General features: G+C 34.8%; 1 protein-coding gene across 1 annotated transcript; it reads right to left on the reverse strand.

The window, feature by feature from the left end:
• Nucleotides 1–188: 188 nt before the first annotated feature.
• Nucleotides 189–24,334, reverse strand: SCRG1 (stimulator of chondrogenesis 1). Its single transcript, XM_080797681.1, has 3 exons — nucleotides 24,278–24,334; nucleotides 2,834–3,089; nucleotides 189–736 (listed from the first exon to the last, which is right to left on the reverse strand). The coding sequence occupies exons 2-3, from the start codon at nucleotides 3,073–3,075 to the stop codon at nucleotides 682–684; spliced, it is 297 nt and encodes a 98-aa protein (XP_080653807.1). The 5' UTR covers nucleotides 3,076–3,089; nucleotides 24,278–24,334; the 3' UTR covers nucleotides 189–681.
• Nucleotides 24,335–25,700: the final 1,366 nt, after the last annotated feature.

Below are 25,700 nucleotides of genomic sequence, written 5' to 3' on the forward strand. Positions count from 1 at the left end.
GCTACATTTGATTTTTAGCAAATATCTTAAGCTTAAGTTAGTATCTAAAAAATCGGTTTAAGAATACTTACTATGAAGGTTTTTATTGTTTTTTGAGACAGCAAAGTAAAAATGCACTTAAAATTCTTGGCATGCATAATAAGTACTTAAATATGGGCTTCCTTTATCTTTTTTTTTTTTTTTTTATTAAGTAAACTCTATGCCCAACATGGGGCTGGAACTCAGGACCTGAGATTGAGTTTCATGCTCTACCAACTGAGCCAGCCAAGTACCCCAGCCCTTTTACCCTCTTACTAGAAATCTTCTAGATTCCCTTATAAGAACCTCAATTTATATTTGATTCTTCCCATTAAGTATACATGGTCAACAACTGTCAACTAAGAAGTAAAAATTCTCAACCTTTGAGCAAAGATTATGGCTATCAACTATTAAAAAATCCTGAGCCTACTGAACACCTCATAGATAAAAATTTTTTACCAGTGCCAACAATGTCCACAGAGAATTTAAATTGAATTAATTTTTATTACTACTTATACTTAACACAAGTTTACTGTCTTAGACAAGTAGGAATTTATGGAATCTGCTTTATTGCACTGGACAGAAACTTGAAATGTAGTTATGTCGACATATCGCAATTTGTGGGAAATGAGAGATGGTGTTCTCTGGAATATATGAAGATTCTCAATGATTGTTGCAAGGAATCACAAAAGAGATCTTTGGTCCAAAGAAGATATCTCTGAAAGAAAACAGGACATCAGTTAAATTCTGCTGAAAACTAAGATATCTATTAGTCTTTGCTGGGTTAAAAATGGACAATGATTTCCAGGATTTCAGACGTAACTATTCTTTTTTAGGGAATAAAGTACAGAGAGAATGTGTGGGAGGATTTGCCACAGGAACAACAAAGACCAAGAAGGTAATCAAGTTTTCTACTTTCCTCCCCTTTGCCATTGATATTATGCTATCATTTATCTATTAGGAAAAGGAAAAATTAAATGATTTCAAAACCTTATGATCATACCAAAAGTATTATTTCTCTGATATGAGTGGGGATGGGCCATGAAGTTTAAATCCATAGATAAGAAACAGAAGGTTAAAAAATTCTTAGAAAGTCAATAAATAAATTTCTATGTTTTATAGGAAAAGGACAAATGTTAAGCTATTCAACTCTACTGTTATTGAAAAGATTACATTAGGTAAAGTATAAAAATGCATGAAAATAATATAAAATTGTATCATGATTATGGCTCATTAGAAATATACTTAGTATGTAAACTGTAATGTAAGTACTGTGTCATATATTTGAAAGTTGCTAAGAGAGTAAATTCTAAAAGTTCTCGTCACAAGGATAAAAAATTTGGGGTAACTAATGAAGTAATGGATGTTAACTAAATTTATTATGGTAATCATTTTGTAATATATGTCTGTCAAGTTATTATGCTGTATACCTTAAATACAAACAGTGCTCTATGTTGATTACGTCTCAATACAAATGAGAAGAATATAGGATGGCAAATTAGAATTTCTGTTTACAGGGATAAAAAAGGAAATATACTTAGTAAGATAAATCTGTTGGTCCTGGGGAAAGGGTAACCAAAATCAGATAGAAATTACTTTTGTGTATCCAGACTTCTACTACCCATTAACACAGATGGTCAAAAAATTATATCATAAATTAAATATAAGTACTTCTCAATAAATTGGCTTCAGGTCTTAAAATTACAAAAGAGCAAAAATGGTATTTTAATATTAAATAGCATTTCATTTATGTAGTCTGGGAAAAATTAAGTCATTTTAACAGAATCATTTCGCTGATGTTCTTGATATCATTTAGTACAAGTGATTCTTAAACTTTATCATGCATCGGAATCACCTACAGGATTTGTTAAACCATAGCTGCTATGCCTCACGTCCAGTCTTCCTAATTCAGTAAGTCTGGTCTAGGGCTCGAGGATGGATATTCGTTTTTAAAGAGAACTAGGTGATATTGAAGCCACTGATCTGGGAACCATACATTAAGAACCAACTGCCTTGGTAGGAAAAATATTTGGTCCAAATCAGAAGACCTGGATTTTAGTTTCGGTACTGATATTAGCAAGTTGTGTGGGATGATGCTGGTCATTTTACCTCTCTGCATCTTTCCTTGATAAGATGATTCTGTCTTTTCTATCTCATATCTCATGTAGGAAAACATGATGACATATGTTGAAAGTAATTTGAAAGAGCTAATTTCAGTATGAAATAGCCAAGATCATTGTATTTGAGGCTCTTCAGTAACCAGAAGAAGATGATTTTAAAAAGAGGAAACAAACAAACAAAAAATACTGATTTATCTGCCTTTGTATTATACTTAAAATGCATCTATTTTCCAAGTCAGTAGATAATTTTTATTTAGTTCATTTCTGGTTAACTCATACATAGAGCTAGAAATTCTTTCTTTGACCATGACCACTTCTCTGTCCAATTACTTGGCCCTGCTTACTAGGATCTTTTATCTAAAACCTTTTATTGGTTTTCAAATTGATTTAAGATATCAACCTTGAAGCTGACCTTTCTGGTAGATTTGTGTGTGTGTGTGTGATAAAAGTCAGATAGGGAATTTAGAATTTCATATATTGGAGTGTTATTAATTTTCTGAATTATATTTAGTTTTATTAAAATCTGCCAAACTCTGTTTCACACACAATGGTGATGATCCTAGAAAATAGCTGAGATTTAAGTAGGATTTTACTAAAAAAGGAATTAATCTCAGCAAACATTATAAAGTTATCTTAAAAAGGACTTGTTATGCATACATTTCATACCCATATACTTTGTAATTACATTTCCTTACTTTGGGCAGCAGAGCAATTCGCTGAAGTTGCAGTAACAGATCATTTCACATCCCTTCCCATCCCAGAAGTGATCCTGGACGTTTACATCGATCTTTGTCAGGTCAGTTACTCCCTCCGGAAGGTTGTGACAGTTGCGATCTTTTAGTGTCTTTCTGTAGCAAGAGAGGCGATTGGCAGGCATGGCATGGACTCCTAACAGCAAAGTTAGCCCAACAGTGACAGCAAGTACTATAAATTTCATTTTGGCTTTTTGACCTAAGATAGAAGAGAAAGCAAAATGTGTCAGTGTTTGTTTTTTAAAAAGATGGAATTCATCTGAACATAAAGTTCTGTAGCATTCTCATAAATATTTGGAAAGAAAGATTGGGAGTTGATCTTTTCTACTCTCTTCTTTGCGTTTCTCAAAGCATAATTTTGTGACTGTTGACAATAAAAATCCCTTAGAATATTTGTTAAAAATCAAATGCCTGGGTTCCACAACAAAATATTAAATAAATGCTGGGGATCAGGAGGAGGTGATAGTAAGAGCCAGAATCTGCATTTTTAAGTACCCAAAGTAATTTTTAATTTTTAGTATATTCAGTAGAGAAAAACTGCTTTTTAAGGTGTTAAAACTCCAGTGAATTTCTGGAACAAATACCATCATTAAGTTCAGTGGTTCTTTTTTTTTTTTTGTCAAAGAGAGAGAGAATGCAAAAGCACGCATAAGCATGGGGAGTGGCAGGCAGAAGGAGAAGGAGAATCAGGTTCCCCGCTGAGCAGGGAGCCTGATTTGGGACTCAATCCCAAGACACTGGGTTCATGACCTGAGCCAAAGGCAGACACTTAACCAACTGAACTACTCAGGGGTCCCAAGTTCAGTGGTTCTTGATTTGGATATCCTAACAAAAGCAATGTCAAAGAACTTGGGTTCCACTCTAACAGGAACAAAAATCCTATCTATTATGACATTGAGAAATAATATTCTATACATATACTTATAGTTTAATTAAGTTTTTGAAACCTACTAGAAATATTTTGGGGGTCATTTTTCTTGCAAATTTTTAGTAATATTGTGAATTTTTGTCCCATATAGTTTACTTCATTGAAAACAGAGGCTTGAATTTCCCCTAATAAACATTTAACCTGTTCTTGAACAGCTACCATGCCAGGGAGATCATTATTGACTAAATCAATATATTCTACTGATGCAGTTCTAACATTTCCCTGACTGTAAAATATTTTTCTATAGCTTCTACCAACCAGTCCCAGTTTGAGCTCTTGGGGGTCATACCAAACAAATGTTTTTTTCTTTCAGGAGAGAATTCTTTAAATATAGTATTTGCGTACAACTGTGGAATATTCATCATCTACTCCCCCCCCCTTTTTTTTTCATCATCTGTTTATTCAGGCTTCTCTGGCTTTCAGGTTAGACTTGAAAAGAATGGAGGCTATTGTAGCAAAGGAAAACTGGCAAAATAGTGGAGGAATCAGAATCAGAACCCTCAGCCATTCAGATTTCATCTTGTTGACAGATGCCAAAAGATCCTTCCTACCACGGAATATTAAAAAGAGGAGAAGTTGGGGCGCCTGGGTGGCTCAGTGGGTTGGGGCCTCTGCCTTCAGCTCAGGTCATGGTCTCAGGGTCCTGGGATCGAGCCCCACATCCGGCTCTCTGCTCAGCGGGGAGCCTGCTTTCCCCCCCACCTTCTCTGCCTGCCTTTCTGCCTGCTTGTGATCCCTGTCAGTTAAATAAATAAAATCTTTAAAAAAAAAAAATAAATAAATAAAAAGAGGAGAAGACACATACATATATTGTACTTTGAAAGAAAACAGTGTTGTTGGAAAGAAATTTTTGTGTGAAGTTTTCAGTGACTAGATACATCTCAAAGGTGAATTAATTTAGGTAAGATTATGGATTTTTTAAAAAGACAATTATTTTTAGAGTAGTCTTTGGTTTACAATAACATTGAGAGGGAGGTACAGATTTCCCACATACCCTCTATCCTCACACATGCATAGTCTCCTAAATATCAACATCACTCATCAGAATGGTAATTTTTTTTCCCAAAGATGAACTTGCATGGCACATCATAATCTCCCAAAGCCCATAATTTCATGCACGGTGTTGTACAGTCTGTGGGTTGGTCAAATGTATAATGACATTTGTCTATCATTACAATATCATATAAAATATTTTCACTGCTGCAAAAATCATCTGTGATCTGCCTATACTTCTCTACCTCCTTAAATTCTGGTAAACTACTGATGTTTTTTATTGTTTCTATAGTTTTACCTTTTTCAGAATGTCATATAGTTATAATCTTACAATATGTAGTCATTTCAGATTGGCTTCTTTCACTTAGTAAAATGCATTTAAATTTCCTCCATGTCTTCTCATGTCTTGACAGCTTGTTTCCTTTAGTACTAAATAATATTCTATTGTCTGCATGTACCACAATTTATTTATCCATTTACCTACTCAAGGAAATCTTGGCTGCTTCCAATTTTTGGCAATTATGAATAAAGCTGCTGTAAATACCCATGGACCAGTTTTTGTATGGTCATCAGTTTTCAGCTCCTGTGGATAAATACCAATGAGCACAATTGCTGAATTATATGGTAAAACTATGTTTAGTTTTGTAAGAAACTTCTAAACTGTATTTCAAAGTGACTGTGCCATTTCACATATCCACCAGCAACATATGAGTTCTTGTTGTTTCCATATCCTCACCAGTATTTGGTGTTGTCAGTGTTCTGGATATCGGCCATTCTAAGTAGGTGTGTAGTGATCTCATTGTTGCTTTAATTTGCATTTCCTTGATGACATATGATGTGGAGTGTCTTTTCATATACATATTTGCCATCTGTACATATTCTTTGCTGAAGAATCTGTTAAGGTCTTTGGCCTATTTTTAAAATCAGGTTGGTTGTTTTCTTATTGTTGGGTTTTTAAGAGTTTTTTGTATATTTTAGCTAACAGTCCTGTATTAACTGTCTTTTCCAAGTATTTTCTCCCAGCCTATGGCTTATCTTCTAATTCTCTTGACATTTTCTTTCACAGAGATATTTTAACTATAATAAAGTTTAACTTATCAATTATTTCTTTCATGGATTATATCTTTGGTGTTGTATCTTAACAGGCATAACCATATCCAAATGTTGATTTTACTCAACAGAGTTTTATAGTTTTTCTCATATAAATCTTCTAAATATTTTGCCAGACTTATACCTAAATAATTTATTTTGGGGGGTGGTGCTAATGTAAATGGTTTTGTGTTTTTAATTTCAAATTTCACTTATTCATTGCTTGTATGTTGGAAAGCAACTAATGCTTGTATATTAACCTTGTATTCTGCAACTTTGCTATAATCACATACTAGTTGTAGAAGGTTTTTTGTTGATTCCTTTAGATTTTCTGTATAGACAGTCATGTCATCTGAAAAGACAGTATTATGTCTTCTTTCCTACTTTATGTACCTTCTGTTTCCTTTTCTCGTCTTATTATATTAGCAAGGACTTTCAATATGAATTGAAAAAGAGTGGTGAGATGGCACATTCTTGCCTTGTTCCTGAGCTTAGTAGGAAAGATTTAAATCTGTCGCCATTAAGGATGTTAATTGTAGGTTTTTTGGTAGATAGTCTTTTTTTTTTAAGATTTTATGTATTTATTTGAGAAAGAGAGAGAGAGAGCACAAGCCAGGAAAAGGGCAGAGGGAGAGAGAGAAGCAGACCCCCTGCTGAGCAGGGAGCCCGATGCAGGGCTCCATGCAGGGCTCCATGCAGGGCTCCATGCAGGGCTCGATCCCAGTACCCTGGGATCATGACCTGAGCTGAAGGCAGACGCTTAACCAACTGAGCTACTCAGGTGCCCCTGTAGATACTCTTTATCAAGTTGAGAAAGTTCCCCTCTATTTCTCATTTACTGAGAGTTTTTATCATGCATCTGTGTTAGGTTTTCTCAAATGATTTTTCTGCGTCTATTGATACTATCATGTGGATTTTTTTTAGTCTACTGATGTGATGGATTACATTAATTAATTTTCAAATGTTGAACTAGGCTTGCAGACCTTAATCATACTTGACTGTGGTATATCATTCTTTTTATACTTGTTTGGATTCAATTTGCTAATATTTTGTTGGGGATTTTCGTATCAATATTCACGAGAGATATTAGTCTATAGCTTTCTTTTCCTGTAATGTCATTGTCTGGTTTTGGTATTACAGTAATGCTGGCCTCATAGAATGAGTTAGGAAGTATTCCCTCTGCTTCTATTCTCTGAAAGAGATTGTAGAGAATTGGTACAATTTCTTCCTCAAATATTTCATAAAATTTAGTGGGGAACATTTTTGAGCTTGGTGCTTTCTGTTTGGGGAGGTTATTAATTATTAACTCAATTTCTTTAATAGATATAGGTCTATTCAGATTGTGTGAATTTTGGCAAACTGTGTCTTGCAAAGAGTTGATTCACTCATTTAGTTTAACAGATTTATGGGCATTTAGTTTAATAGATTTACGGGCACAGATTTATGGTTCTTAGTATTGCTTTATTATCCTTTCAATTTCCATGGGATCTATAGGATGTTCCTTCTTTCATTTCTGGTATTAGTAATTTGTGTCCTCTTTTTCTTAGTTTACTTGGCTAGAAGCTTATTGATTTTTTTAATCTTTTTAAAGAACCAGCTTTTGGATTTATTGATTTTTCTCTATTGATTTCCTGTTTTTAATTTCATTGATTTCTGCTCTAATCATTTTTTATTAAGGTATTGATTTTTATTTTCTTTTTATTGTAAAAAACTTCAAATATATACAAAATAGATATAATGTTTAATGAACCTCAGTGTACTCATCTGTTAGCTTCAACTTTTATCACCCCATAGCTTCCCTTATTTCACCTATACCTCCACTTTTTTTTCTCCCTCAATATTGATTACTTTGAAGCCAATCCTAGTCATCTCATCTTATCCACAAACATTTCAGCATAGTTCACTAAAGGTAAGGACTTTTAAAAATCATAACACAATATCCTTTAACATAGCTAAAAAATTTAATAATTTCTTCATATCATCAAAAAGCCAGTCATTGTTTGTTTTTCCACTTGAATTCCTAGTGTTCTCCTCTTATTTTTTGATTGAAATATAGTTGACATATATTAGTTTCAAGTGTACAACATAGTGGTTCAGCAGTTATGTACATTATGAAATGCTCTCCATGATAAATATAGTTACCATCTGTCATTATACAAAATTATCACAATATTATTGACTATATTCCCTATGCTGTACTTTTTCATCCTTGTAACTTATTTATTTGATAACCAGAAATGTGTACCTCCTAATCCCTTCTACCTATTTTGCCTATTCCCCAATCCCCTTTCCTCTGGCAACCACTGGTTCTCTATATTTATAAATATTGTTTCTCATTTTTTTGTTTGTTTTTTAGATTCCACATATAAGTAAAATCATATGGCATTTGTCTTTCTCTGACTTGTGTCACTTATCTGTTCTAATTCTTATTACTCCTTTTCACCTGCTTACTTTGGAGCAAATTGAATTTGTTCTAGTTTCCCAAAGTGGAAACTGAGATAATTGATTTTAGATATTTCTTCTTTTCTAATATTTGCACTTAATGCATTCATAAATTTCCCTCTAAGCACTGCTTTTGCTGCATCCCACACATTTTGATAAGTTGTTCTCCTTTTCATTTAGTTCAAAATATTCTAAAAGTTCTCTTGAGATTTCTTTTTAACCCCAACGTGCTATTTAGAATTGTGTTAATCTCCACCTATCTGGGGATTTTCCAGTTATCTTTCTGTTATTGATTTTTAGTTTAATTCCATTATGGTCTGAGCGAAGAAATTGTATGATTTCTATTCTTTTCACTTTGTTAAATCATGTTTTATGGCCCAGAATGTGATCTGTCTTGATGTATGTTCCGTGTAAGTTTGAGAAGAATGTGTATTCTGCTATTACTGGGTGAAGTAGTCTGGAGATCTCAATTATAACCGGTTCATTTATGGTATTGTTGAATTCTACTATGTCCTTACTAATTTTCTGCCTGCTGGATATGTTCCATTTTTGTGGGGTGTTGAAATCTATGATACGTGGATAGTGAATTCATCTGTTTTTTTCTCACAATTCTACCAGTTTTTACCTAATGCAGTTTGATGCTCTTTTGTTAAGCACATACTTGTTAACAATTGTTATGTCTTATTGGAAAATTAACCCCTTTATCATTATATAATATTTCACTTTATTCTTAATAACTTTCTTTTGATGTCTACTCTGTCTCAAATTCATATAGCTACTCCTGCTTTCTTTGGTTAGTGTTAGTATGGTGTATTTTTCTCCATACACATACTTTTTAACTATATGTCTTTTTAAAAAGTTTTTATTTTTAAGTAATCTCTACACCCAATGTGGGGCTTTAATGTACAACCCCAAGATCAAGAGTCACACTCTCCTCCAACTGAACCAGCCAGGTGTCTTTATATGTGTCTTTATACTTGAAGTAGGTTTTTTGTAGATAACATATAGTTGGGTCATGTTTTGTTTGTTTGTTTATTGTCCTTCATAGTATCATTCTCAATTCTTCACTAACACCTGTAATAACTGCTATAACAAGATACCACAGATTGGGTGGCTTAAACAACAGAAATGTATTTGTCACAGTTCTTGACATTAGAAGTCCAAGATCGCAACAGATTTGGCCTGCCATCAGCTACCAGATGGCCCCTTTCTCACTGTGCCCTCATATTGCTTTTCTTCTGTGCATATGGGGAGGGAGAGAGAGAGAGAAGTGTCTGGTGTTTCTTCCTCTTCTTCAGTCCTATTGGATTAGGATCTTGTGCTTATGACCTCATTTAACCTTAATTATCTCCTTAAAGGCCCTATATCTAAATAGTCACATTAGGGGTGAGAAGTTCAACATAGGGATTTGGGTGGGGGGAGCAACTGAATATTACTTGCCATAAAAAAGAATGAAATCTTGCCATGTGCCACAATATGACTAGAGCTAGAGAGAATAATGCCAAGTGAAATAAATCAGTCAGAAAAAGACAAACACCACATGATCTCACTCGTATGTGGAATTTAAGAAACAAAACAAATGAGCAAAGGAAAAAAAGGGAGAATGAGAAACCAAGAAACAGATTTCCAACTACAGTGAACAAAATATGGTTAAGAAGGGAGGTAGGTGGGGGAATGAGTGAAATAGGAAATGGGGGTTAAAGAGTACATTTACCCTGATGAAAAAAATATTTTAAAATGCTTTTAAATTATAAAGCACTATATACATAGTTTAACATTGGGTCATATTTTTTGAACTACTCTGATGATCTATCTTTTAATTGGGACATTTGGACCATTGACTTCCAAAGTGATTATTGATATATTTGGACTAATAGCTACCATATTTGTTTTTGTTTTCTATTTGTTGCCCTGTTCTTTGTTCCTATTTTTCTCTTTGACTTTTCTCTCTGCCTTATTTTGTGGTTTTAATTGAACATTTTATATGATTCCATTTTCTCTCCTTTCTTAGCATATTGGTTATACTTTTTTTTTTCACTTTTTTTTTTAAAGTGGTTACCCTAGAGTTTGAAATATACATTTTCAACTAATCTACCTCCCCTTTCAAAAATACTATAGCTTGGGGTGCCTGAGTGGCTCAGTCAGTTGAATGTCCAACTCTTGATTTGAGCTCAGATCATGATCTTAGTTGTAAGATTGAGCCCCATGTCAGGCTCCTGGCTCAGTGGGGAGTCTTCCTGAGATTTTCTCTCTCCCTTTCTCTATCCCTCCCCCCACTCTGTCTCTTTCAGATAAATACATCCTTATTTGAGTGGGGGGTGTGCGTAGCAGGAGAGGAAGAGAAGCAGACTCCCTGTTGAGCACGGAACCCAACTTGGGGCTCGATCCCACAACCCCAAGATCATGACCTGAGCCAAAATCAAGAGTCAGATGCTTAAAAGAGTCAGAGCCACCCAGGTGCCACAATAAATAAATAAATAAAACGCCACACACACACACACACACACACACACACACACACACTCTACCACTTCATGGCAGTGTGAATATCCTGTAACAACAAATTATCTTAATTCCTTCCTTTCATTCCTTGTATCATAACTGTCATTTGTTTCACTTGTATATAAACATACATATGCATGTATATGTGATCTATACATAAACATGCATAATTGAATACATCATTGCTATTATTTTTTTATTATTGCTATTATTTTTTTATTATTGCTATTATTTTGAACAAACTGTTATCTGTTAGATCATTTAAGAATAAGAAAAATAAATTTTTCTTTTGCTTTTACTTATTTCTCCTTCCATGCTCTTCCTTTCTTTATGTAGGTTTGAGTTTCTGACCTATATTACTTTCTTTCTCTCAAAAGAACTTATTTTAACAATTCTTGTAAGGCTGGTTTACTAGCAACAAATCTCAATTTTTATTTGAGAAAATATTTCTTTTTTATGTTTGAAAAATAGGTTTGCAGAGTACAGAATTCTGGGTTGCAATTTTTTTTCTGTCAACAGTTTAAATATTTCATCCATTCTCTTCTTTTTTAAAAATTTAAATTTAATTAGCCAACATATAGTACATCATTAGTTTCTGATGTAGTGTTCAATGATTCGTCAGTTGTGTTTAACACCCAGTGTTCATCACATCATGTGCCCTCCTTAATGCCCAATTTCCGCATCCCCCCACCCACTTCCCTTTCCACAACCTTCAGTTTGTTTCCCAGAGTCAAGAGTCTCTCATGATTTGTCTCCCCCTCTGATTTGTTCCCATCCAGTTTTCCCTCCCTTCCCCTATGATCCTCTGTGTTATTTCTTATATACTCCATTCTCTCCTTGCTTGCATGGTTTCTGAAGAGAAGTTGGATATAATACTTACCTATGTTCTATATAAGTAAGGTGTTTTTTACCTCTGGTTTCTTTAAGGTTTTTTTTTTTTTAACCTTTGATTTTCTGTAGTTTGAAAATTATATGTCTGTGTGTAGTGTTTCAGACATATATCCTGTTTGGTGGTCTCTGAGCTTCCTGAATTTGTGGTTTGGTTTCTGACATTAATTTGGGTAGATTCTCAGTCATTATTGTTGCAAGTATTTCTTCTGTTCCTTTCTTCTCTTTCTTTTCCTTCTAGTATTCCCATTAGGAGTATGTTATACCTTTTGTAGTTGTCCCACAGTCCATGGATATTCTGTTCTCTACCCGCCCCCCCCCCCCACCCAGTCTTTATTCTGTGCTTTTGGAGGCTTCATTTATTATATCCTCTACTTTAGTGATTCTCTCCTCAACTATGTCCAGTCTGGTAATGAGCCCATAAAAGGCAAACTTTATTTCTTTTAAAGTGTTTTTCATCTCTAGCTTCCTTTTTTTGGTTCTTTCTTAGAATTTCCATCTCTCCGCTTACTTTGCTTATCTGTTCTTGCATTCTGTATACTTTATCCATTAAAGTCCTTAGTATATTAATCATAGTTTTTTTTTAAATTCCTGGCCTGATAATTCTAACATCTCTGCCATATCTGGTTCTGATACTCATTTTATCTGTTTTTAGTATGCCTTATAATGTTTTCTTGATAGCCACATATGATGTACCAAGTAAAATGAACTGCTGAAAATAGGCCTTTAGTAATGTGGCAAGATGTGAGGGAGAGGAAGCATTTTATAGGCCTATAACTAGGTCTCAGTCTTTTAGCAAGTCCATGCTTCTGAGCTGTGACTTTCATAAGGGTTTCTCACGGTTTTTTTCCTACTTTCCTTGGTTGGACAGCTAGCCTAGAGCCAGCTGCAGTTGGATGTTTCTCTTTCACTAGGTCAGTTAGGCTCTGATAATACCTCAGCAGGCTAAGTTTTGGTTAAGTAGTTTCTCCTGAGGGCAGGCCTAATTAAGAACAGAGCGCTCTGGCATATTTCAAAATGGTTCCTTTTTCTTCCCCCTGATGAAACCCTGGGAGGATTTTTCTCTGTTACTCACTGTGTGTACTTGGTTCACTCCTAGAGGTAAATCTCACGATATTGTGGGGGATCCCCATGACTGGGTCCTTGTGGAGCTGTTAACTCTCAGAGTTGTCCACAGTGAGCCTCTACCAATTCATCAATCAGGTTCAGGTTTTTTGTCTGGTGGTGGGTTTTTTTTGTTTGTTTTGTTTTTTACCCTGGCACTTGTTCCATGACAGCTTCTACTAATGAGTCTTGGCTCTGGGAAGATTTTAATCCCTATGTTCATCTGCCTGTCTTCCTAATTTTGGGGGCATGGTTTCCCCTGTGTCCTCCCCTCTCTTATGAATCCAAGAAGAGTTGTCGATTTCTCAATCCGTTCAGCTTTTTAGTTATGGTTAGGACAGAATAGTGATTTCCAAGCACCTGACATGTGGAACTGGAAACCAGAAGTCTGATAAAAATGTTTGAATAAACATATTCACTGCTTTTTCAAAACTTAGAAACTAAAAATATTTCATTATACTCCAAAGGAGCTTAATATTTTCTTTGTTTCATAATCTAATTTGAATTAGTTATTTTGGGCTTTTCTTATATTTTTTTAGAATTTTAAATATTTAATTTATTTCCAATTCCAAACATTAGTGGAAAGAAAGATGAACATGAGATCTATTTCACTTTATATTTTTTCTGATTTGATAGAGCAAGACAGTGTTGTATTTCATCACAATCTAATATATAGACAGATAATAATGCCTTCCAACAAACTTTTTACAGATCATAGTTTAAATTTTATATTTTTAAAAATATAATTCTCTGAGGTGCTCTAGTTCTCAATTACTTCAGTTTAGAGCCTACTTTATACCCATTAGATAGGTGATATTTTTTAAAGAGCCACATTTCTTGACTTTTTTTTTTTCAGGTTAATCTTCAAAGAAGGTTAATTATACCCTCTATTCACTGAACATTTACTGTGGCAGGAATCACCACAACTATTAAGCTTTAAACAATATATTAAGATATAAAACAAAATTCTACTATAGTTTTTAAACAGTTTTATTGAGGTAAAATTGACATATAATAAACCATAAATATTTAGAGTATAAATTTTGATAAGCTTTGCCATATGTATATTCCCATGAAACCATTACCATAATCAAACTTATCCCTAAGTTTCCTCATGCCCTTTTGTAGTTTGTCACTCTTACCTTCTCCCTTCCCTCCACTCTTATACAGACAACAACTTATTTGCTATCTCCAGAGATAAATTTGCATTTTCTAGAGTTTCATATAAATAGAACCATAAAATATGTACTCTTTTTTTCTGACTTCTTTCAGTCAGCATACTTATTTTGAGATTTATATATGTCATTGCAGGTATCAATGCAGCTGATTTCTTTTTATTGCTGAGAAGTATTAGTGTTACATTATATAAGCTTCAGCTTGTTTATCCATGTACGTGTTGATGGACATTTGAGTTGTTTTGGCCTATTGCAAATAAAGCTGTTTTGAACACTTGTGTATGAGTCTTTGTAAGGTCATAGCTTTCATTACTCTTGAATACCTAGAAGTAGAATAGTTGCATTGAATGATAGGACTATGTTACTTCATAAGAAATTGCCAAATTGTTTTTCCAAAGTGATTGTACCATTTTACATTCCCACCAACAGTGTATGAGAAAGTTCCAGTTTCTCCACATTCTCTCCAAGGCTTGGTATGGTCAGTCTTTTTCATTTTTGGCCATTCTAGTAAGTGTCTCATTGTGGTCTTATATTGCATTTCCCTAATAATTAATGGTGTTGAGCCCCTTTTCATCTACTTATTTGTTCATCTTTGGTGAACAACCTGTTCAAATCTCTCGCTCTTTTTTAAAAATTGGGGTGGTTTTCCTGAATTTTAAGAGTCCTTTACACATTTTGGATACAACTTCTTTATCAGATATATACTTCCTAAACATTTACTCTTTATCTATGACTTTCCTTATCACTTTCTTAACAGTGGGCTTCAAAGAGCAAAAGTTCTTAAAATTGATGAAGTCTGATTTATCAATGTTCTTTTTTTCTTAAAAAAACTTATTGCGTGGAGCACTGGGTATGGTGTAAAAACAATGAATTCTGTTATGCTGAAAAGAAATTAAAAAAAAAAGTCCTGAAAAAAAATGCTTTCATTGTCATATATAAGAAAACATTGCCTTATCCAAGGCCACAAAGTTTTTCTCTTATGTTTTCTTCTAGTTTTATAATTTTAGATTTCCCATTTAGTTATGTGATCTATTATAGTTAATTTTTTTATTTAGTGAGTGGTGTGGTTGAATTTCCTTCTGCATTTTTTTTCATATAGTTCTCCAGTAATTTAGTACCATATTTGAAATTATTGTTTTTTCTCCACTGAATTGCCTTTGCATCTTTGTCAAATATCAGTTTTCAATTTAGCTGTGAGCCTGTTTCTGGGCTCTATTCTTTTTCATCAATTTATTTCTTTATCTTTATGTGACTACTATAGTTTTGATTACTGTCACTTCATAATAATACTTAGAATCAGGTGGAATTAGCCCTGAAATTTTCTTCTTTCACAAAGTTGTTTTGGCAGTTATAGGTCTTTTGCATTTCTGTATAAGTTGTATTATCAGCTTCTCAATTTCTACAGAAAAAGCCTTCTGAAATTTTGATTAAGATTGCATTGAACCTATAGATAAATTTGGAGAATAATGGCATTCTAATAATATTGGATTTCCTGACCCTGAATATATCTTTCTATACTTTTATTTTTACTCATTTTAGATTGCAAATATGTTTCTTAGAGGTAGTCTATCACTTGGTCTTTTTTTTTTTTTTTTAAGATTTTATTTATTTATTTGACAGACAGAGATCACAAGTAGGCAGAGAGGCAGGTAGAGAGAAAGAGGGGGAAGCAGGCTCCCTGCTGAGCAGAGAGCCTGATGCAGGGCTCGATCCCAGGACCCTGGGATCATGACCAGAGCCGAAGGCAGAGGCTTTAACCCACTGAGCCACCCAGGCGCCCTGGTCTTGTTTTTTGACAATCTCTGACTTTTAAGTGGAACATTTAGGTCATTTACATTTAATGTGATTATTGACATCATTGGATTTAATCCACTGAGCCAGCCAGGTGCCTCGACATCATTAGGTTTAAATCTATCAACTTGAATTTTATTTTCTATTTGGTCTATTTGTTCTTTGTTCCATTTTTCCTCTTTGTATGTGTTCTTTTGGATTAATTGAACATTTTTTGTGTGTGTGATTTCATTTTACTTCCTCTATTGGCTCATAGCTATAATTCTTCATTTTGTTATATTAGTGGTTCCCTTAAGATTTATAGTGTATATACTTTAACTTACCATTTCCCTTCAAATGATATTATACTTTACATATAGTATAAAAACTACAATAGTATACTTCCATTTCTCTTCTCCCATCTTTTATGCTATCACTGTTATGTAATTTACTGATATATATGCTGAAAACTCAAAATATATTATTGTTATTGCTTAAACAATTGTATTTTAGGGCATTAAATAATGAGAAAAAATCTTATGTGTTTATCCATGTAGTTTCTATTTCCAATGCTCTTCATTTTTCTGTGTAGATCCACATTTCCATCTGATATCATTTTCCTTGTGCCTGAATGATGTCCTTTAACATTCTAATAGCGTAGGTTTTCTGGTGAGGAATTCTTTAAATTTTTGCGTGTCTGAAACTGTCTTTATTCTCCTTTTTTTTAAAAAAAATTTCTGCTGGTTATGGAATGGTAGATTGATAGTTTGGATTTTTTTCAGCACCTTAAAAATGTATCTGTTTCATTATGCTTTGCTACTAATACTAACAAATGTATCAATTCTGGGTTGCCTTTAATTGATAGATTATTCTAGTTATGAATTATGTTTTCCAGCTTTTTTGCATCCTGGTAGTCTTTGATTAGATTACAAACAGTTTAAATTTTGCATTGTGGGGTGCTGGATATTTTTGTGTTCTTATAAATATTCTTGTGCTGAGATGTAACTAAGTTACTTGGAAACAGTTTGATTTCTTCAGGACTTGGTTTTATGATTTGTTAGATGATTCTAACTCAGCCAAGGGCTAATTATTCCTCACTACTGAGGCCATTTCTTCCTGAGTATTCTACCCAATAGCCCATGAATTACAAGCTCTTTTCAATTTGTTTTTGTGAGTAAATCTGATTTTTTGTGAGTGCCAGACACTCTGTTCTCTAATCCTCTCAGATTTTTCTCCCTGGTCATAGATAGTTTTCTCATTTGCATGCGCGAACCAGTTCTCTGAATATTTCAGTGGGGCCCTCTGCAGACATCCAGCATTTTCTACGTATCTTTCTTCTCTCCAACACTCTGTTCTGTGAATTGTGGCTGTTTTATTCTCTCTGACATTCAGCTCCATTTTCTCAATTCAGGGAATCTGCAGGATTCTGTGTTCCCTCTCCTTGGAAATTATACCTCATTTGTTTCCCATCTCTCACAGGACGATGTCCTTCCTTGCTTGAAATCCAGTGTTTTGACAGAGGTTGTTTCAAATGTTTTGTCTGGGTTTTTTTGTTGTTGTTGTTAGTTCAGAGGAGTGAGTAAATCTGGTTCTTTCTACTCCATCTTGGGTGGAAGCAAAGCTTTCTATACTACTATTACCATTTGCACCTATTTTTGGAGGAATATGAAGGACAGATACCCAAACTACAGATTCTAAAAGTGAGCTGCGTGGTACTCTGGTAATTTTAATATTTAAGCCAAAGCCTCAGAACTATGTTTTTCCTTTCCACAACCTTTCCTAAATTGGATTATGTTTGCTCTGACTCCCATCTCTTGGATAGGGTAAGAGTTATAGTGTTCCAAAACACAACAAATAAGACCCATTATGGTTTGCACAAGGAGCCATTCAGTCTGCCCTTCCGATTTCTGGAATGATGCTTGTGTATTTTGTTCTAGTTGATATAGCCTGCTGAAAAACAGCCTGAAATCATTTTTTATCTTTGGGCCCAAATCTTCATATACTGCTTCAGGTGACTTAGAATTCCTCTGCCCATACCAAGACCAAGCTGGCAAGAGTATTCAGGAGAAGAGCAGCCAATATTGGGAAAGTGAGGGAGTCAAAGAATAGCACTGATATAGGACTCACTGATAAAGTGATTAAGTAATCATGTGTGAGAGAGAAAAACAGGAGCAAGGTGGTTTAATTCGATTCAATGTAACAGACATTTTTTAGTATTTCCTTTATACCAGGCACTGTCCTAAGTACCAGCAGTACAAAGGAATTAAGAAAAATATTAATAACTACACCTATCCTCTTCCAAGCTCTCCAATAACTTCAATTAACACTAAAGTGATTGTGGTGGCCTCCATATGCAATCTGGCTTCCTGCTATCTCTCTCTCTGAAATTATCTACTCTTTTACTTGTTCTTTCTCTTCTAGCTAATCCTCAAAAATACTAGACACATTCTTGCCTTAGGACCTTTGCTCTGATTAGTTCCTCTGCTTGGAAAGCTCTTCCAGCAGATTAACTGCATGTCTGCTTCCCTCAGCCTCTTCAAGTTTTTGTTCACTTTGCTCCTCAGTAAGGTCTATTCTGTTTAAAATTGTATCTCCCCTCACATACTCTCAATCTGCCTTAGTTGCTCTACTTTTCCATGGCATTTATGAACCTCTAAATTGTTAAAAATATTCTTATTATGTCTCCCAGAACTTGAATGTAAGCTTCAGGAAGACAGGGTTTTGTCTGATGTGTATTCCAAGCACCTCAAACAATGCCTGGCATGTTAGTGAAAGAATGAATAATATATCCTAATCTCTAGATGCTTATATATAGTCAGAGAAGGAGGAATTTCTCAGATTTCTAAATTCAATATCAAGTTGCAGGGAACGATTTAGTATGGGAAGATGTTAGTGAGCTGTCAAATTCTTAAATTTGGATATCATCAAATACTATTGTTTTGATTAAATTCTATTGTATTGCATTTTTTTCTAAATAGTCTGACTTTAAGATGTACTTCCCAATTTCTGGTTTGTTTCCCTTTTTAATCAAAACTATCATTTATTCTAGTCAGCTCTTACCTGAATTAAAAATATATAGTTATAGGGGAACCTGGTTGCCTCAGTTGGTTAAGCACTGATTTGATTGCCACTCAGGTCATGATCTCAGGGTCATGAGATTGAGCCCTGGGTTGGGCTCCGCAGTCACTGGGAAGTCTGCTTGGGATTCTCTCTCTTGCTCGATCTCTCTAAAATAAATAAATCTTAAAATTTATTTTAAGTGTGTGTGTGTGTGTGTGTGTATGTGTGTGTACTTTTATCAGAAGATTCAACAACAACAGGGACGCCTGGGTGGCTCAGTTGGTTAGGCGGCTGCCTTCGGCTCGGGTCATGATCCCGGCGTCCTAGGATCGAGTCCCACATCGGGCTCCTTGCTCAGCAGGGAGCCTGCTTCTCCCTCTGCTTCTGCCTGCCTCTCTGTCTGCCTGTGCTCGTTCTCTCTGACAGGTAGATAAATAAAATCTTAAAAAAAAAAAAAAAAAGAAGATTCAACAACAACAAAGACCCCTCCCCTTTTCTCTAACCTCCCTTACCAGATTATTCTCTATCAAAAAATTGAGTATAGGGAGCAGGGTGGAGAGAGAGTTGTAAATTCTTTGTAACCTTTTTACCAATTGTGTTTGAAGAATTTTTGTATTATATTAGTCATTAGCATTTTTCATATATTTTACAGTTTGGGTCTCCCTAGATTTTGTGTTTGTTTGTTTGTTTGTTTTCACTATGCAATCATATTGTTCTTATTTTTAGTAATTAGCTTAATTTTGTCTTAATTCTTGTGGCTTTTGGAAAAAGTCATGCATTTACTAAACTTGGACTCTTATTGCTTTTTATATGTTTCCTGCATATAAGTATAGTCTTGAACTCATTTCATGACTCTTAACTGCTTAAGCTTTCTTTCCATTAGATGGTTCTAATTATAGCCAGAAGCCTGATTGAATTTTTTAAAAAAACTTTTTAAAAAAGTAGTAATACTCAGTCTAAAACCTGGAAAATACAGAAAAGAATAGATAAATAAAATACAACTAGTGTTTCCATGTAGAGATTAGGGTTGTTAGCATTTTGGTATATCTCTTTTTGGTATGCGTAAGGCGAGGGTGTTAAGGAGAAACTAACCTTTGTAGACTGGGCAGAAGAAAAGTCAGAGAAAGATGTTGTACCAGCAAAAGGTATTAAGAAGGAAGTACAGGGTTATAAGATAATGAGAAAAGGGGGAAAGGATAAATGGGTGAAAAGCTGAGGACAAACTCATCCCAAAGATTTGTATTAACTGAGGTATATTCCTCAGAGTGTCTCCACTACACCCTGCTACATAAAAGCAGATAAGTTCAAAATCCACATATCACCACTCCCTGACCTCTTTCACAGTCCTGTGTCCCTGATTATATACATGACATTGAAACTCAGATGATATTTGATATTGTTAAAATATAATTGATAAAATATAGGATACTTAGTTAAATTTAAATTTCAGATAAATAATAAATAATTTATAATATAAATATGTCCTAAATATTACATAGTTTCTATCTCTTGAGTTATTTTTGATAATTTGTTTTTTGTTAGAAGATAGCTCATCTGACCCATTTAAAAAATATATTGCAATAAAGATACATAGAGTATTTCCTTATAATTAAATAGAAATCTTTCTTCCTCCATTAAGATTTTTATATATGCTAGAAGGAATGCTCTTTACTTGCCTGGCTTATTCTTGGCTTTCAGTTCTCAATTTAAATGTCATTTTTTCAAATGCTTTCTCTGACCATCCAATCTAAAGTAGTTTCAACTTGATTCTTTCATAGTGTCTTCTTTTTTCTAATGATATTTATCACATTTTAAATTATATATTTATGAGTTTACTCATTTGATGTCTATCATTCCCTTAAGACAGAAAGCTCCATAAAAGCAGTCTACTTTGGCTAATACAATGCATGGCCCCTGTATGTGGTATTATATGAATGATTCTCTGAAAACACTTTTTTTTTTTTTTTTAAATCCTGAGGAAGTTCCTGCAGTGGTTTCATGGTATCTAAAAGATGGTTAACTTCCTAAGGCTAATCCTAAGGCCTTCCTTCCACTTCCCCTCCACATCTATCATTTACTATTGCTCAGCTAGTAGTCATCTCTTCAGTCATCTCTTCAACCCTACACATATGTCTTTGCCTTATTGTTCCCTCTCACCTCTTCCCTTTATACTAATTTCTGACCAAACCATCTATTGAGGACAAACCTCAAACTCATCTCTTCTAAGAAGCCAGATCCAGCCTGCTGTTCTTAATAGCTCCCTTGTTCTGTGTGCCTATAGCACTCATGTGTAATCTTTTTTTTTTTTTTTAAGATTTTATTTATTTATTTGACAGGGAGAGAGGGAGCACAAGCAGGAGGAGTGGGAGAGGGAGAAGCAGGCTTCCTGCTGAGCAGGGAGCCTGATGTGGGGCTCAGTCCCAGGTGCCCAGGATCATGACCCGAGCCGAAGGCAGACTCAACAACTGAGCCACTCAGTTGCCCTGTGTAATCCATTCTTTAAGAACTGTGAACTTGACTGAATAATGCCTTGTAATTGTCAACATTTTTCATAAACCATTTAAGCATAGAGAATATGGCTACAGTTGGGAATCGGAAGTTCACCAAAAGGCATTTGGCCATTGAGTAAATTTGTTGTTCTGAGTATTTACCTAGAATCAGGAAGGAAGATATGGAAATGTCATAAAGGGTCTTATAGAACATGATTAAGAGCTTATATTTTATTTAATATATTAGGAAACCATTGTAAGATTTTTGATAGAATAGAAACATGATCTGATGAATGACTTAAAAAATAATCCCTGACTGCTTTAGAAAGATGTGTTTTGGTGGGACAACATTGGAGGAAGAAAAAGGCTATTGGTGAAAGTTGATGGAAGATAAGAAGCAAGGATGACTCTTAGGTTTTTGACATAAGTGATATTGACATTTTTTGAGTTGAGGAAGAATTAGATGGGGTCAGTTTGGGGAAAATTTAAGAGTTAAATTTGAGACAAATTAAATTTGAGATGCCTACTAGACATCCAAGTGAAGATGTTGAGTAGGCAGTATGTGTCTGAAGGTTAGGGCTAGAAATAAAAATTTGAGAGACATCAGGATGTTTATTAATCATATTTATAGCTATGGGACTAACAGGGTAGTGGGAATAGATTAAGAAGAGAAGCGACAAAAGACTGAGACCTGGGGCAAGCCAATATTCAGAGGATTGGAAAAGGAGATGCCAGCATCATCAAGGCAAGGACTGTAACTTCTTTTGCATCTCTCAGAGTGCCTGCTTTAATACTGGGCTCACAGTAAACGTTCCAAAAACATTCACTGAAGGAATGAACAAATAAATTTCTGGAAAAGTGGGTATGTTGCCATACCATGCACCTTTTCTGAATATGTCCTTGCCAGAGCACAAAATAGTGTTTCTGTCACAGTCTCAGTCACATACTAGGATGGAAAATTCCACACCTGGCAAGAACTTACTGGTAGTATTTTTTTTAACACTTAATAAATTACATGTTTGAAATGAAGTTTTCTCTTCTTCTTTTACTTGAGTGCGGCAAATGGAAAAATATCTCAACCAGTATGTTCTAATGTGATTCACTGATTATTTTTTTCATTAGAAGACACCAAACTTAATCCTTGGCAATCCATCAAGACCATATATTTTCAAGTGCCAGTAAGAGTGAGATGACTTTGGCAAATCTGAAGTAAATTGCTCTATTTTCTTTTCCATTTCAGTTGAAGTACGTGCACTTAAAATTCCTCCTGGAGCACATCCAAATTACAAAAGAAAACAAAGCTAAAATCTGAATATCGAAAGGAATAAGCAAGAGATCCTTAGATAGTTATCTATTGGTTTTTTGGATTCAAATTTACATAATTAATTTGTTCCTAAAACTGTATGATACTATTCATATTCGAATAGTGGCATAATTTTCAAAGGATCAATGCAGAGGATATAGAATCATGGGCAAGGTATTTCCAAAACCTTGCAACAAATCATGGTCACTATCATAAAATATAGAATTGCAAATTTTGATTATGTGAGGGTATTTGCCATCAGAAGGCTTTTGAATCATTGAGTTAAATGAAGACTTAAAAAGAAAAATTATCCCATTTAATGGCCAAAACTAACAGGGCTATACAGTTTAAGTGTTCAGAGATTTATGGTGCAATGCTCATACAGGCAACTGATGTCAATTCTGGGAACTGGTATTAAGAGCAGTGGAGTGAAACAGAGTTGATGAATTAGACAGAAAGGGCAGTTCATTTTCAGATTTCTTTCAAAACACAGCAAGAGAGAAGCAAAGGCTGCAAAAACAAATGAAAATTCTGGCCCAGAACTTGACATTTAAAATATCAAAAATTATAGTTGGAAGAGATTAAAATTGCCATCTAGCCTTTGATGTTTCCCATTCATCTTTCTTGGGTGATGAAAAAAAAATGTCATTTCAAAAAATCTCTCTTTCTTACTAACTGTGTTTGAAGAAGTTTGTGGTGAAAAGCACCGTGAAGTAGAACTTCTTAAAGTGTGTGTTACAGAAGAGTGGTACGAGAAAGTGGATAAGCCTTTCAAACATCATTAAACCAGGCACGATCCACTCAAGTACCCAAGAGACGTTCATCAGTGGAAACATGAAGTTCACATCTTTCCTGAAAGTAATCTTCCTTCAGAGAATGCGTTCAGAGAATGCTGTAAGATGATATTAATATTCAGTCTTGCATCATTCTACTTATTTTCCTGGCTATAATAGATCATCAGCATTGGAGAAAAGGACAAGTATTGGGGGGAGATTTTCATAGCTTGCATGACTAAGTTAAGGAATCTTAAAGAGGAATTTTTATAAGCCTGAAAGGGAAAAAGTATTCCCTTTATCTTAGCAGTACAGACACTGTAGTGTGTTCTATGATGGGGACACCAAGGATGAATTCAGTGAATTCCCTCTTTGTATCACACATTTATACCAGTTCCTTTTTAGGAATCAGGATTTTAAGAGCAAAAAAACATTTCCTTTCTTAGACACTGCAGTTAACTTCACATAGAATAGGTAATATAGAGATATATCTACTGCATTAAAAGACTAACTTTATATACTTCATTATTTGCGTATGATTCTGAGAGTTGGAATAATAAGGTCTTATTACATGGGATCAGATTCAGAGTGGCCATAGGCAGTAATCAGGAATCACAGTGAGGGAGCTGTCTCCTTTTAAACCTATGATTAAGTGACTCTCCCAGCTAAGGAATGTACATTTTCTAGTCCCTTTTAATCTGACTATTTTCTTTTATCCTAGGAAGCATTATCTTTTTCAAAGTATATCCATCTCCTTAGAGAATCCCTTTCTCTTCTGATTCAACACATAAATGCATTTCTGCTCTAGTCTATGGCAATAATTTGTAATAGAATAAGTGATACAAAATGATATTTAAGAAAAAATACATACCCTTTCTTCTCTGTTCCTTTTGGTCTTCTTGGCAGAGGAATCTTCTTAAATGCTCCAATTCACTGGGTGAGTTTGGGCAAAAGGAGAAAAAAGGAGGTGCTAGAAGGAGGTTCTTTACAAATAAACCTTTGTCTGCCTTGTCTCTTGCCTGGGATTGACAGACTCACTGATCCAGCCAGGACTGAGGAGGAGGGGAGTGGAAGAGAGACAGGCCTGAAAGAACTGCCTCCCTTGGATTCTTCCAAGCCAGGCAAGGCAGAACTGAACAGCTTCTTTACAGAGGGAAATAACTAGTCTATACAAGAACTTCAGGGAGGCAGACTCTTGGAGCAATAAAATGTAAAACCTGAGGGATTTAAAAAGAACACAGAGTAATTTTAACCTGAGGAGAAGTGTGTGTGTGTGTGTGTGTGTGTGTGTGTGTGAGAGAGAGAGAGAGAGAGAGAGAGAGACAGACAGACAAATAGACAGACAGAGACAGAGAGAGACACAGAGACAGAGAGACAGATGGGGCCAGAGAGAGCAGGGAGAGAAGAGGCAAAGGAGAGAAGGAGGAGGAGAAATGGCTAATGTGATTTAGGCAAATAGCTGAGCACTTCTTCCTCTTTCACAGTTTCTTTGTGATTTTTCACTCAGTTTTCCTCACCATCTAGATCTTTTATTATAATATTTTGGCTGAATGTATGTTCAAACGCTCCAAGTCCTCACCCAGTGAGTAATTACCAGTCAAAGGAAAGTAGAAAATAAAATGACTGAAAAAAGAAATCTGTGTCTCAAATAAAGGCACAAAAGGAATTTCACTCTGTTTTGAGCAAACTGCACTAGAATCGTAGCGTCTGCTAACTATCCTTTAATTGTTGGTTAATTTTTAAAAATTCAATTTGGAGTAACATTGAAGGAGTTGGAAAAATTAGAATCTGGATTATCTAGACAGAGAATGGAGGGAAGAGCATTCTAGGTCATATAAAAAAAGGCAGGAAGGTGAAGGAGAGGGGAACAACTCTGGGGATCACAAGTAGTTTAGTGTAGCTGGATCTAGGGACGGCAGAGGAAAAAGAGGATTAGAAAGAAGCAAGTTGATAAAGTACCCCATATGCTACACTGAAAATTTTGGATTTTACTCTGAAAGCGAATGGAAAGATGAGAAAAGTATTAAAAAGGATGAAAGCCCTAACTGCAGTGTGAAAGAAGGATGATGTAGGAAGAAGGAAGCTAGGGACAGAAGAGCGGCCCTTGTGGTAACCCAGAAGGGAAGATAAGAAGCAAAGCTAAAAATATTTGGCAAGCACTTCGGTTTTTATGTTTAGGGTAGAGGTAGTTGAAAGAAGGGAAGAAGACTTCATTAACTTGTAGGAGCCTTGAATGGATAGTGCATTATTCATCTAGGGAAAAGAATACAAAAGGAAGAACAGTTTTGGTAGAG

Source organism: Martes martes (genome assembly GCF_963455335.1).
Source record: "Martes martes genome assembly, chromosome: 2".
Taxonomy (NCBI): domain Eukaryota; kingdom Metazoa; phylum Chordata; class Mammalia; order Carnivora; family Mustelidae; genus Martes; species Martes martes.